The sequence below is a fragment of the Hyperoodon ampullatus genome (assembly GCF_949752795.1).
Source record: "Hyperoodon ampullatus genome assembly, chromosome: 2".
Taxonomy (NCBI): Eukaryota; Metazoa; Chordata; class Mammalia; order Artiodactyla; family Ziphiidae; genus Hyperoodon; species Hyperoodon ampullatus.
The window spans coordinates 175538265-175552190 of NC_136915.1; the positions used below are offsets into that span (position 1 = coordinate 175538265).

A 13926-nucleotide genomic window follows, 5' to 3' on the forward strand; every position below is an offset into this window, starting at 1 on the left:
TAGAATGAAAATGAAAAGAAAACAGACATATAAATGTCCATCTTGTCACTGTCATGTAGATCTCCGTTCTCTTAATTTCTGATTGATCTTGAATCAGACAGCTTCTTTTGGCTCCGGCTCTGTAACAATCACTTACAGAGGTGTCTTAAAGGGCCTGACAGTCCCTTTGCAACAGGAGAAATCCCTGTGTAACACCAACAGCATCACCTGAATGCATCTGTCTGCAAGAAGGATTTTCAGAGAGAGGGCCAGCACCCCATACAATTTTTTTTTTTTTTTTGCAATCCTAAAACCGCCAAAGCTCTCAAATGGTGAGTTTTCTCCCATAGCTTATTAAGTGGCAAAATCTGACCTGTACTGAGGTAAGGCTATTTACAGTTTTATTGATCCTAATTAGTCTGACTATTCACATGTTTCTCTGCAGAAATGGTCACGTGTTTGATGGTGGTGAGCTGTTCCAGACTCTGCCGGGCTGTAAGGAAATGTATGACAAATATCTCTTATTCTCCTCCTCAGATCCAAAATTTGTCATGCCAGAGACCCATTCGGCCCCAAGGATTTCAGAAAAGGGAGTGTGGACCCCAAATGGTGTTAAGTATAATGGGAAAGGCTGCCCATGCAAACCTGGGTTGGTAAATTTGTGTATGAACATCTGGCAATTCCAGCAGTTTTGCCCCGGGAATGGAGCCACTGCCCTCCTTCCCAGGGAAACAAAGGTCAAACACACCCAGGCCTGGAGATTTCAGGGGCAAGGAGGTGAGGGCTGCGATTAGGGTCAGCAGACACCTGCGGAGATCTGTCCCCCTGACAGCTGAGGGCACAGCAGGCCTTTCCACACTGGGCTGGAGTCTGTCCATCCTCACTCCCGCTGCCCCCAGGAGACCAATCTGGCAGGGGCTGGGGACCCGGAGGAGGTGTCCACTGCAGTCCTGCCCCTTGACGAGCCCTGCTCGTCTGGACGGGGCCACTGCTGCCTGGACTGGCGGCCCCTCGCGCCCTCGCAGTGGGCGGCGGGTGACGCGAAGCGGGCCGAGCCGGGGCGCTCCTGCCTCTCTCTAGGCATTCCCATCTCCATCCCACTCCCCACCCAACCCAGATGCTCTGGGTGTCTGCACTACAGGGCTCTCTGGAGCAGCGGGAGGAGCTGGTAGCCCTTAGAAGCTGCTGAGAGAAGCAGATGCGTTTTCAAAATAAATAATATTTTTAAGTCCCCTCTTTCCACTCCAAACCCGGGAAGCGGCAGAAGAGAACATGTGAAGACCCCGTGCCCGCCTCTGCCTGACGTGGCCCTCCGCGACACCGGGCTTCTCAGTGGCTCGCCCGGGCTCACAGCTGCTGTGGGATACCCTGCTCCTTGTAGCCTGTAAGGAAGAAGCAGAGGAGAGATGGTCAGACACCCGCTTCCCTCAGCACTTCTCCAGGCGGTGCCCCCAGACTAGAATATGCGAGAACTTATTCACACAGAGGTGTAAATGACCGCCAAGGTCATTGGCTTTTAATGGGAAACAAAGGGATGAATGGAGAACAGTGGATCTTTGGGTTTAGTGGGGGATATATGAGAGGAGGGTGTCTGCTGCAGATCTGGTGGGGCTTGGAAGGTTACCACTGTGCTCCTGAATCCACACCCCTGAAGCTACTGCACAAAAGTGGCCCCAGCAGACTGGCCTGCTGTGATTTCCCAATGCGGAGCCTTGGGAGAAGGTACCAGGCAGGCTTCCCCAAGTGGTGGGCATCTGGTACATGTGGACCGAGAGGAGGAAAGAATTAAAAAGGAAGACAGCGTACAGAAGGCAGGAGCCGAGCGTGCGTGCTCCATCAACTGGACGCCTCTGACACGGGCCAAGGCGACGGATGGCTTCGAGCCTTTAAAGCCTTGGTGATGATTATGAGGACATGGGAAAAAATTGACCACTGTTGAGATTAAGGAACTGATGCTAGTTTATTTGAGCATGAAAGGGTATTGTGGTTTTTTTTTTAAAAAAGACATCTACTGGACTTCCCTGGTGGCGCAGTGGTTGAGAGTCCGCCTGCCGATGCAGGGGACGCGGGTTCGTGCCCTGGTCCGGGAAGATCCCACATGCCGCGGAGCGGCTGGGCCCGTGAGCCATGGCCACTGAGTCTGAGCGTCCGGAGACTGTGCTCCGCAATGGGAGAGGCCACAACAGTGAGAGGCCCCCGTACCACAAAAAAAAAAAAAAAAAAAAAAAAAAAAAAAGATATCTACTGAAATATTTAAGGGTGAAATTATAAGTCTGGAATTTGCTGAGTGGTTACCCCCATTAGCTGGTAACTCAGCCCACAGAGGAGCATCAGTGGACTTACATGTAATTTTTCTCTTTATTTACCAGATATTCATCAAATTTAGGTGTTTGGGGTAGAGGAAGATGTAGGCAGTAATGGATGAAACCAGAGTGGCCACGAGTGGATAATGGTTAAAGCCAATATGTGTGTTTAGGGACTCATTGTACTAGGCCTTCTACTTGTGTCTGTGTTTAAACATTTTCCAAAATAAAAAAAAAATAAAGAAGCTTCTGAAAATAGAAGCTTGTTGACCAAGTGGGAGAGGAGGTGTTTGTGTGCATTGGGGGTGCAGGGCAGGACAGTGAAGGGGGGGCCCAAGGCAGCCCAGGCATGAGGCCTGTCAGCCCCCAACAGACTCACCTTGGGAAACTTTGGAGCAACACAGGGGTACGAGTCAGCATGAGGAAGAGGAGAAAAAGAGAAAGAGAAGACAGTCTGAAAACAGAGGCCAGAGGGACTGCCTGAAATATAAAAAGAGGGAGGATGCACAGTGGGGCCCAGGAGATGGAAGCGGGCTGTGGCCAGTATTCGCAGTGACCAGCCACTGCGGCCAGTGGCCAAGCCCAGCAGGCATGTGGACTTGGCTGCAGGAGCGCACAGAGAGCGTCCTCCCCTCCCTGGGGGTCACACTGGGTGAGACACTGCCAAGAAGCTCTCTCCCCTTCCCTCGTATCTCAGCCAAGGCCACTCTTCTGCTCATCTCCTGCCCCTAACTCTTCTTCCACCCCCAACCCATGTTTGTCTTGAGATGAATTCTGGATGGACCCCAAGAGGGACGGGTACAGGACAGGTTTAACTGTGACAACCTAAAGATGTTGAAGTGACCCATCCTGGCCCCAGCCCAGCTCTGTCTGAGCCACGGGGTTCGCCTTTTATGTGGACAGGAGCCACATATATAAAACCTATTGCTTTGGGAAAGACCCAGGTGGGGGATGGCAAACAGACTTTATCTTGCAGACATCTTGGATCCATTGATAGTGACTGCCTGAAGCCCTGTGTTAAGAACATGTAAGACTATTCAGCAGAAAGTGTCATGATTGATTAGCAATGTCTGTCATGGGTATGGCAGTAGAGAGAGGCTCTCGTACAACTACCAAATATTTATTGACCCACAACCAATACAGGCTGTTGTTGACTGTTATTTGTTATTATTAATAGAAATAGAGCAGCGGCCTTGTAAGTTCCTGATTTTAACTTCTACTTTGATCTATATTTCTCTGATTCCCCTCTTAGGAGGTTTTTCTTGATGGTACATTTCTTGATGACACCCCAGGCAATGCCAGGTAAAAAAAATCACCTTGTATTGTTATAGTTGAAAAGTTCCCTTCATTTTCACAGGACGGGGCTGGAGTGACACCGGAAAGAACAGCCCCTTATCCAACTATCTACCAGGACAAATAAGTCAATTGTGGCTATTCTCTTCTATGTAGTCATCCTGGGATACACACACTGCATTGTTGCTCGGGGCAGTTCCAGCCCACAGCACCATCTCAACAGTGGCAATTACTCATCCTTTGAGGGTGGGCTTACTTTTTGGAGAAAGGGCAAAGGCACCCCTTGCTGAGATAGGTGAGCAAGTCTGGTGGCCAGGCGGGGTAAATGGGTAGCAGTGAGGTGTGTTGAGTTTTCTGGTGCAGCCATCAAGTCCATCTCCCAAACAGTGTTCTTAAAAGTCTGACACAAAGACAGCATTCCTGGAACCAAGGAGGTGACCCACAGTGAAAGCTTGGATCAGGCGGGAAGAGGGTAGGAAGGGTGGGGAGGTGGGTTCCAGCACTTGATTAGCCTGCATCCCAAATATGGCCCTGACACCAGCCACAGAAGAGGGATTTCTGCTGAATCAACAGCTAAGGTGGTGGAAGGTGAGGAAGTGACAGATCCCCATCTGCCCTTCTCGGGTCTATGTTTCCTCCTCTAGGAGGTGATAAGGGGAGTTCTTGAAGCTATCTCTAAGATCCAGACCCTGTGGGCCCTGGTATCAAGCATGACCAGAAAAAGAAAACCAGAAATCTCTAGGGATCGGATTAGGCATCAACACATTTATTGAGACCCACCCTGTGACACAGGCTTGTGCCGCTGTAACAGGAAATTTCCTTACTAGCATGCCCCAGTGCCTGGCCAGACAGTTGTGAGATGAGGAGATGATGTAGTAAGAAGGGTCGGGGCTCATATTGGGTGGAGATGGGGCAGCCGTCACAGGGCTTTCCACGTGCCGCTGAGGAAGCCTCTGAGAGCAGAGGCCCCTTCCAGTTTCCAACTGGGACCGAGGTCAGGAGCATACACAGGCCTCTCGGGAAGCACCCAACTCCCCCTGGGAAACTGTCAGACTTGGCTTCTCAGGACTCACAGGATGACAGGCAGCACTTCTGTCCAATTAGCGATGTTCTGCACCCCTCCCCACAAATGCAAGTGGTCCGTGGACAGGCCCATGGGGCGAGGCTCCCATGAGGGGCCTGCCTTGGCCTCTGCCTGCTCGGCCCACTCTCCGACGTCCTCCCTGACAGCAGCCCCTGCCCTGAGAGCGGCTCTCCCCAGCAAGGAAGGACTGTCTTCTGACGGCTCCTCAGCTTCTCCCTGCCCAGTGTCCCCCTCCCTCTTCTCTGGCTGCTCCTGTCTCCCAGCTCTAACTTTGGGATTCCCTGGCAGTCCAGCATCCCAGGCAGGGGAGGAGCTGCTTCTAAGCAGCCTGTCTGACCAATCTACGGGCTCTGCCGAGCTCGCTCAGGCTTAGGGACCTGCATTTCCTCCGGCCTGGTGGCTTAATTGGACACTGACCCGAGCCTTGCTCGGCCCTGGCATCTGTGTGTGCCCTGAATCTTGGATCCTCACAGGATCCTGAACTCAGACTGAGTCAACTAGGAATCATTCTAGATCGTTCTGGAGCCCCCGACTCCTGGGCTTCCGCTCCTGCTTCTGCTGTCCTTACCTGGCACAGCTCACCTCTGGCATTGACATTCCACCTGTCAATGGTTTTGTCAGGTGTAGGACACAGTAGGAGCGTGGGGTGTAGGGAGAAGGGCAAAGTGCCCGAGGAGACGTGGTCCTTGATAGCGAGGAACGTGTGACAATACAGGGACATGCACAGGGGCATAGGGTGACGAGCACGGCTGCTTAAAATAGGTGTCTGTTTTAAGATCTCACTAGGTTATTCTTAAAATGTTAATCAAGTATTCTCTGGTAGTTTTGTGTCAGGATCAAGTTTGTGTTAAGTGTCTGGTGAAGGTCCATTGCATACAAATTAGGAAGAGTAAGGCTTTAGCATCAAGGAACAAAGAGCTTAGTTTAAAAGAAGTTGAAATTATGCTGTTCTAGTTGTAAAAAAAGTTACAGTGTTTCCTGAGGGCAAACATACCCCGTGGCCTTTTCCTTCTTTCTGGAAACGGCATGATGGAGGCACAGGGGACCTGAGCTCAGGCGGGCCACACCCCTGCTACCCCGGTATTCACGCCCTTCCCCTCCGGCTCAGGTCACTCAGATTCCATGCAGGCCTCGGGGCTGGGCCTGCGGGGAGGGTCCCGGAGGCAGATCGCCCTGCCAAGCCCTCATGCCCCGAAGCATCGCAAACACCCAGACCACCCTGGCCCCGCCCCTCCTTCAGCCCTGCTGCCCGCGTGCCGGGCCCCGCTCCAGCCCCTCAGGGAGGCGTGGCGCCCGCGGTTACTCACTGGCGAGGATGACCATGTCCATGCCCCAGAAGATGCTCATGATCCAGCCCACCATGACGATGGCCGTGAGCATCTGGATGAGGGCCGCGGCGATGTTCAGCCAGAAGACGCAGCACACGTGCCTGTCCGGGAGGTCAGTGCGGGCACCACACAGCACGGTGAAGGCCGAGACGAATGTCCCTGTGAGAGGCCGGAGGGGACAGCCTTCTGAGGGCACTGGGAGACACGGCGGCCCGTGGGCTCATCACTAGCCTGGGGCCCAGCGGTTCGCCCTCCGGGAGCTCCGAGAGAGCGGCCTGTGTGGCACCTTCCGGCTCAGGCCACCTCTGCTGCCCATACTAGAGATGCCAATGTACCAGCCTGGAGGAGGCATGGCCTGGAGATGCCAAGGACCCAGCACAGTCCTGAGGCCTCTGGGGGAACACAGATGTCACATGACAATTGGCCCCTGCCATTCAGGAACAACGGTGCAGCCACTTGCAAGGACAACAGACAGCGGGTGGAAAGGGCACTGACCTCGTGGGGCAAAGATCCTTAGGGCCTAAGAGTTCAGAGGTAGGAGCTGCTGCCGCTGAGGTGACACGGAAGCCACCCACAGGGTAGATTCAGGAAATGACCCCCAGCACACACGCTGATTGGGGGTGCCAGCAGAGGGGAGAGAGCACAGGCCAGGGCATATCTCCCGGAACCCTTCCCTGAGGGGGCTCCCCCAAGCACCCCAGACCTGAAAGGGGAAGGACAGAGAGCCCAAGATTTACTGAGCAGCCACAAGGCACAGAGCAACGTGGTGGGTGTGCCCATGGTCTTTACCTCGTCCCAAACTCCCCAGAGCCCTGTGGGTAATATTGCTACATTTACTGACATTTCTCTCCAGCCAGGTTTTTTTCTACACAGGCTCTGAGCCCCTCAATGACCCTGCAAGGCAGCTGGCCTTCCTTCTATTTGTATGAGTTTCCTATGGCTGTTGTAACAAGTTACCACAAGCTTAGTGGCTTAAAGCAACACAATTCTGGAGGTAAGAAGTCTGAAATGGGTCCTCAGGGCTGGGTCCTTTCTGGAGTCTCTGGGGGACAGTTGGTTTCCTGGCCTTTTTCAGCTTCTTGAGGCTGCCTGCATTCCTTGGCTCGTGGCTGTGTCATCAAAGCCAGGAGCTGCACTTCTCTCCTCTCTGACCTCAGCTTCCATCCTTACATCTTCTCTGTCTGACTCTGATCCTCCTGTCTCCCTCTTATAAGGACCCTTGTGATTACATTGGGCCCACTGGATAATCCAGGATAATTCCCACATTTTAAGATCCTTAACTTGGTCGCATCTGCAAAGTCCTTTTTACCATGTAAGGCACCATCTTTGCAGGTTCTGGGGACCAGGGTATGGACATCTTTGGCAGCGGGGGAGATCCTTCTGCCCACCACACTATCTTACATATTGTATTAACCAGGTGTTTCTGATGCTTTGATATCTGGGGCCTTGCTGACCCTGGAGAGACCCCACTCCCAGAGCTAGCCAAGTCCTAGAGATACTAAATGACTTTCTTACACAAGCCAAGCAATCCAGAGCCCACACCCAGACTCCTCCTTCATGGAGTTTTCACACTCTGGGTCACTCCCCCCACCCTAATCACCCAGAGCCAGGTACCAGACCACTAGGGCAGCCCCTACACCCCAGAGACCACTGAAATGATTCAAACCAGCCAATCCTAAACCTGCTTACCCTGTCTTGCCGTTCCTTCCCATGGAAACCACAGTAAAGGTTCCTCCCCACGTTTTCCCCTCGCTCCCTCTGCCTCCTAACTGTGCCTTCCTCGTTTGCCACCCCCAAAGTGCAGGGTGCCCCCTCCTCGTAGGAACTGTGAGTAACAAACCATCTTTCCTGCAAGCTATTATATATAGAATGGATAAACAACAAGGTCCTACTGTAGAGCACAGAAAACTGTATTCAGTATCCTGTGATAAACTATAATGGAAAAGACTGTGAAAAAGAACATATATATGTATGACTGAATCACTTTGCTGTACACCAGAAATTAATACAACATTGTACATCAACTGTACTTCAATAACACTTTTTTTAAAAGAGGAATGTTAAAGAGAAAAAATCTATCTTTTCAGTGGCCATAATTTCCTGATCTGTTGGCCTCACCCTACCTAACTCATAATAAAATCTACATTTTAAAGCACGCACACACACACAATCAAGAATTAAGTATCTTGTCCAAGGTCACACTCACAGGTGGGCATTGACCCCACCGCTGTCTGATGCTGATGGCCATGCTCTGTCATCCTGACCTCACAGGTGGAGTGACCTGGGAAAGCAGGTCCAGACGAGAATGCAAGCCACGTGGGAAATCAGCCCATGATTCTCATGTTCCTACTTCTCATACTTCCTGCTCCTTGAGGAAGCTGCTCAGCAGGCGGGGATTGGGGTGGACGGAGTTGGGGGAGCTTTGATTTCCCTCCCTCTCTGCATCCTGGCTTCTGGCCCTTCTTTGCCCCAACTTGGTGGCTCCTACTGGCTTCCTAATGTGGCCTTTCCCTCAGCCCACACACTCGTGCCTCAGATCCAAGGCCGACCCCTGAGTCCACCGGGCTGATTTCTGATCCCAACCCTGCCCCGTCCTCCTCCTCATCCGAACAACTGCCACTGCTTGTGAGTGTTTCTGCCTTCTGAGTTACTGAGAACTCCTCTGAGGTCCCAGGTGGCATCCCATCCACCTTTCTGCCCCCAGCCCAGCACAGCGCCTGGTGAACAGCAGGTGGGATACAGACACCCAAAGAAATGCAACCAGTGTGAAGTTCATCCTCAGACCACCTGCATCATCACCTTCAGTATTTGTTTAAAATGCAGATGCCTGGGGGTCCGTCTGAGAGCTGGATGTCTAAGGGGTGGCCCAGGAATCTGCATTTCTAAGCAAGTTTCTCCTTCCACTCAAATAATGATAATGCTCACTAAAGTGTAATTACCAAGGGTTCAAGATCAACCAAACAGATTCAAGATCAAGATTCAAGTCTAAACAGCCCCTCTGTGTTCCTGACACAGCGCCGGGGGTGGCCTTCTGGGAGATTTGGGGAGGCAAATGCTGTTCTTCCACTCTCACCAAATGGACAGTCCATTTTTTTTTTGGTTTCTAAAAATTTATTTATTTATTTATTTTTGGCTGTGTTGGGTCTTTGTTGCTGCGCACAGGCTTTCTCTAGTTGCGGAGAGCAGGGGCTACTCTTCGCTGTGGTGCGGGGGCTTCTCTTGTTGCAGAGCTCGGGCTCTAGGCGTGCGGGCTCAGTAGTTGTGGCATGCGGGCTCAGTAATTGTGGCTCGCGGGCTCTAGAACGCAGGCTCAGTAGTTGTGGCGCACGGGCTTAATTGCTCCACGGCATGTGGGATCTTCCCGGACCAGGGCTCGAACCCGTGTCCCCTGCATTTACAGGCGGATTCCTAACCACTGCGCCCCCATGGAAGTCCCGTGAATGGATTTATAATATAAAAACAACGTTTTAACCTATTCAACCGGAGGGTTTTTTTAATGATTTTAGCACCCTTTCATATGAAGAGGTGTTAATTACTTTAAATGAGTCTTACCCGCTAAAGAACGAACCCTCTCCAACAGCGACGGGTTAGTTCTAACTTATTGCATGAGCACCAACCACGAGCCCGTGCTGGGCCCTGGGAATACAGAGTGCAGCAGGAGGTGGGGCTCCGCCGGGTCCCACTCCGGGAGCTCACATTCTGGTGGGGACACTGGGTCACAAAAGGAACAGTGACGAATCTTGTTGAGTTTATCAGAAAAGACTTCACAGAAGAGACCATGAAGTGGGGAGAGGTCTGGAAAGCTGACGGGAAACATTCAAGGGGAGGAGGAGGGGAAGAGCAACGCAGAGATGACCCAGTGTGTCTGTCCGGTAGCTCAGAGGGTGGCAGGGGACTTTGAGGGTACAGGGAGCTGAGCATAGGGTGTGGCGTTCGGGGCAGGGATGAAAAACGGGGCTGGAGGCGGGCAGGGGTCAGACTGCAGAGGGCCCCGAGGGACTTGCTCTGGGGCCTGACTTCCTCTTCTAGGCAACACGCGGCCCCGGGAAGGGTTTCACTGGGGAATCACAGACCAGGGTTTTGACTCCCAAGGGGAGGATGGGGCAGAAGGGGTGAGGCCGAGGCTAGGAGATGGGGTGAGGTGAGGGGGGCAGGGAGGCGTGGCAGCGGGGAGGGGAGGCGGAGAAGGACCTCCGGGGGGGGTGGTGTCCCAGGGACTGGGGGACCTGCTGCATGTCGGGGAAGGGAGAACGGGGCACAGGTGGCTCTGGGTGTCTGGTCTCCCACACTATGTGATGAGGGCGGAGCCACGAACCGGGTTTGGAGCCCAGCGAGGGCTGTGCCCACGGGCTGAGCAGAGCCGAGCTGGAGACAGAGGCTGCGGGTAGCACGAGTCACCAAAGCGAGTGATGTCACCCGGGAGGGCATGGAGTTCAAGGAAAGATCTCTGAAAGACCCAGGGGGACGTGACGACCACAAAGGGGACAGAGTAGCGCCAATCCGAGAGGGGAGGGAGCGTGTCCCAGAAACAGAGGAGAAGGGAAGAGAAGCTGGTGGACAGGGTCACTCACCGCAGAGACGGAGAGGGGACAGGTGGGTCCCGGGTCGGATTAGGTCACGAGCAGCCTCAGAGGGGGGCTGAGAGGAGGAGGAGGAGGGAGCAGGAGGTCAGAGGTGTGACGGGAGAATGAGGTGAGGGTTTCAGAACACAGGCGACGACCACTCTCTCAGAAGTCCTTGGGAGAGGGCTTCCCTGGTGGCGCAGCGCTTGAGAGTCCGCCTGCCGATGCAGGGGACGCGGGTTCGTGCCCCGGTCCGGGAAGATCCCACATGCCGCGGAGCGGCTGGGCCCGTGAGCCATGGCCGCTGAGCCTGCGCGTCCGGAGCCTGTGCTCCGCAACGGGAGAGGCCGCAGCAGTGAGAGGCCCGCGTACCGAGAAAAAAAAAAAAAAAAAGTCGTCCTTGGGAGAAACTTCAGCTTGTCTGTCTGCTGAGGCGAAGCCGCCAGAGAGGGGAGAGGATGAGGCCATAACCAGATAGAGAGTAAGTGGGTGGCGAGGTTCTCGACAAGGTGAGAAGGTGAGGGGTGAGGGGTGAGGTGTCTACAGCAGATTTCCCCAACCGGTTTGCGCATTAGAATTCTCCAACTGAAGTTCATGCAAATGCAGGTCGCAGAGCTGCACCTCCGGACCACCAAAGGCACAGTGGCGCATCCAGGGATGGGTGCAGGGATTGCTTGTTTGAAAGGATGAAAGAAAGAGTCCCCCAGCTGATTCTAACTCACAATCAGGTTTGAGAATCCCTCTCCGAGGGGCGGAGAGACTGGCTTCCTGGATACAGAACCGGAACACCACAGAACCTTGTAGGAAATTAGTCCGTGATTCCGGCCTTTCACTGTCCCACAGCATCCGCCACGTGACCCGGCGCTGAGTCAGGGAGGTTACCCTCTGCAGCAGAGGCAGGGGCCGGGCCATAATGTTTCTGGGGGTGTCAAGGCCCGGCCACCACTAATTGGTACAAAGGAAAAGGATGGTAATGAACTGAACTGTCGACCACCCAAATCAGTGTGCTGTAAGACACCTGCAACTTAGGCACGGACGTGTGCTTTGCGTGTCCCACAGGATCCTGAGGGAGAGAGGAGGGTGGGAGAAGCCTGAGCAGGACCCCACCCTCACCGCACAGAGACTCACAGCAAAGACCCCCAAGGACTTTGCAGCCATAGCCCTGTCCACCATGGATCTGCCGAGATCACTGGCTTCCCCGAGGAGCTCAGGGCTCAGGCCCCAGGCGCAGGCAGTGGGGAGGGGAAAGCATCCCTCCACTCCCATCCTGGATATCCCACAGCGTCCTGGGGGAGGGCTCCTGGTTCCCGCCGCTCCCCCTCCCCGACCCTTCTGTCAGGCGCCAGAAGAGAAGCAGCGCAAAGTGGGCTGGCAGTTTCCCATCAGGAGAGGGGCTGGCTCTGCTCTATAGGATGGAGCCTGGGGGCTGAAATTGTCCTTCATGAGCCCTGTCAGGTTCAGCTTGACACATGACTCACGTGAGAGAAGTAGAAGGTTCTGGGCTCGACGGGGCCTCTCAAGGCCTCTTGAACTCAGGGGGAGAAGGGCAGAGCTGTCCTCTGAAGAAGCTGCTCCCCAGAAAATGCACTCCCCTGGGACGGAGACCAGTAAGTCCAGTTGGATCCCAGCCATCACCTGCAGCTGGCTCTGCGGTCATTAAGATGTGCTACTCGTCAGTGGCCGAGACTTATACCTGGACCCCCTCCATCATTCCTCCAGGGAGGGTTGGCTGAGCACAGCTCTCCTACCAGCACAACCTTGAACGTGAGCTTCGGGGGATGGGAAGGAAATGTAAGGGAAGGCTTGGCCCGGACTTCACAGCCAATTTGCAAGGATGAGCCACACCATTCAAAACACGTCCCACTGCTGACTGTGCGCTCCAGTTCACAGCCAGAATAAGATAAATGGGAGATCACGTTCAGGGTCAAACTCAGCCCTGTGAGATTTCAGTTCTCAAACCTGGAGGTGGGGGCATAAGAAGCAATGGAGATTGTGCTAAAAATATACCTTCCTGTGCTACACCAACCTGAGATTGTAATTCAGTGGGTCTGGTTATCATCTTTTCATCATTGTGCAATCATTTCAATGGGAAATGGAAAAGGAAAGGAAAAGAAGCGACTACAAGTTCACAAATGATTCTGGACAAAAGCCCTAGGAAGACAGAATCAGGAGGGTTTAAAAGTGCCCGTGACAGCCACTATGGAGAACAGTATGGAGGTTACTTAAAAAAATAAAAAGAGAACTAACATATGACCCAGCAATCCCACTACTGGTCTTATACCCAGAGAAAATCATAATTCTAAAAGACACATGCACCCCAATGTTCATTGCAACACTATTTACAACGGCCAGGACATGGAAGCAACCTAAATGTCCATCAACAGAGGAATGGATAAAGAAGATGTGGTACATATATACAATGGAATATGACTCAGCCATAAAAAGGAACGAAATTGGGTCATTTTTAGAGACGTGGATGGACTTAGAGACTGTCATACAGAGTGAAGTAAGTCAGAAAGAGAAAAACAGATGTTGTATATCAACAAATATATGTGGAATCTAGAATAAATGGTATAGATGATCTTATTTGCATAGCAGAAATAGAGACACAGACGTAGAGAACAAACGTATGGACACCAACAGTGGAAAGGGGAGGGGGTGGGATGAATTGCGAGATTGGGATTGACACGTATACACTACTGACACTACATATAAAACAGATAACCAATGAAAACCTACCGTATAGCTCGGGGAACTGTACTCAGTGCTCTGTGGTACCTAAATGAGAAGGAAATCCCAAAATAGGGGATATATGTATACATATAGCTGATGCACTTTGCTGTACAGTGGAAACTAACACAACATTGCAAAGCAATACTCCAATAAAAATTATGCTCCAGTAAACATTTTTATACTCCAGTAAAAATTAATTAAAAATAAAATAAAAGTGCCTGTGGCCTAAGTAAGCCAGGGTCGGTCTGCAGAAGATAAGGTCTTGGTCCTGGATGTGGTTCTGCATGCTCCTTCTGTCATCCCGGCTCCTGGGGTTCTGATTTCTCAACAGACGGGGCAGAAAGTGGAGAGGCTTTTGGACATTGTGTGTTCACATGTGCTTGTGGGAAGGCACTGTCTGTTTTTTCATCTTGATAACTCGAACAGAGTCTGAGAAGACTGTGCTAGGCGGGCAAGGAAGGCACACCAGACCACTACAAGCGGGATCTCGTGAGTCTCAGAGAACGAGGGGTATCGCTGTGAGCCAAAGGACAGTCAGCCCAAGGTCCAAGGCTGTGGAGGTCTGTGAGGACGACTGTGTCCTCATCCAGAAAGTGTTTCGTAGACCCAACACCATGCTTCTCATGTCCTGGCCAGCAAGGAAC

At 52.6% G+C, this 13926-nt stretch overlaps 1 protein-coding gene across 1 annotated transcript in view; it reads right to left on the reverse strand.

Moving 5' to 3' along the window:
• Nucleotides 1-1291: 1291 nt before the first annotated feature.
• The window catches only part of STUM (stum, mechanosensory transduction mediator homolog), a gene marked incomplete at its 5' end in the record, with an annotated part of 53101 nt that continues 40466 nt past the window's right edge, over nucleotides 1292-13926 (reverse strand). The window contains 2 exons of the mRNA XM_079728264.1: nucleotides 1292-1361; nucleotides 5967-6146. Coding sequence (XP_079584390.1) covers nucleotides 1327-1361; nucleotides 5967-6146 — 215 coding nt within the window. The 3' untranslated portion in view covers nucleotides 1292-1326. The remainder of the gene's footprint in view (nucleotides 1362-5966; nucleotides 6147-13926) is intronic.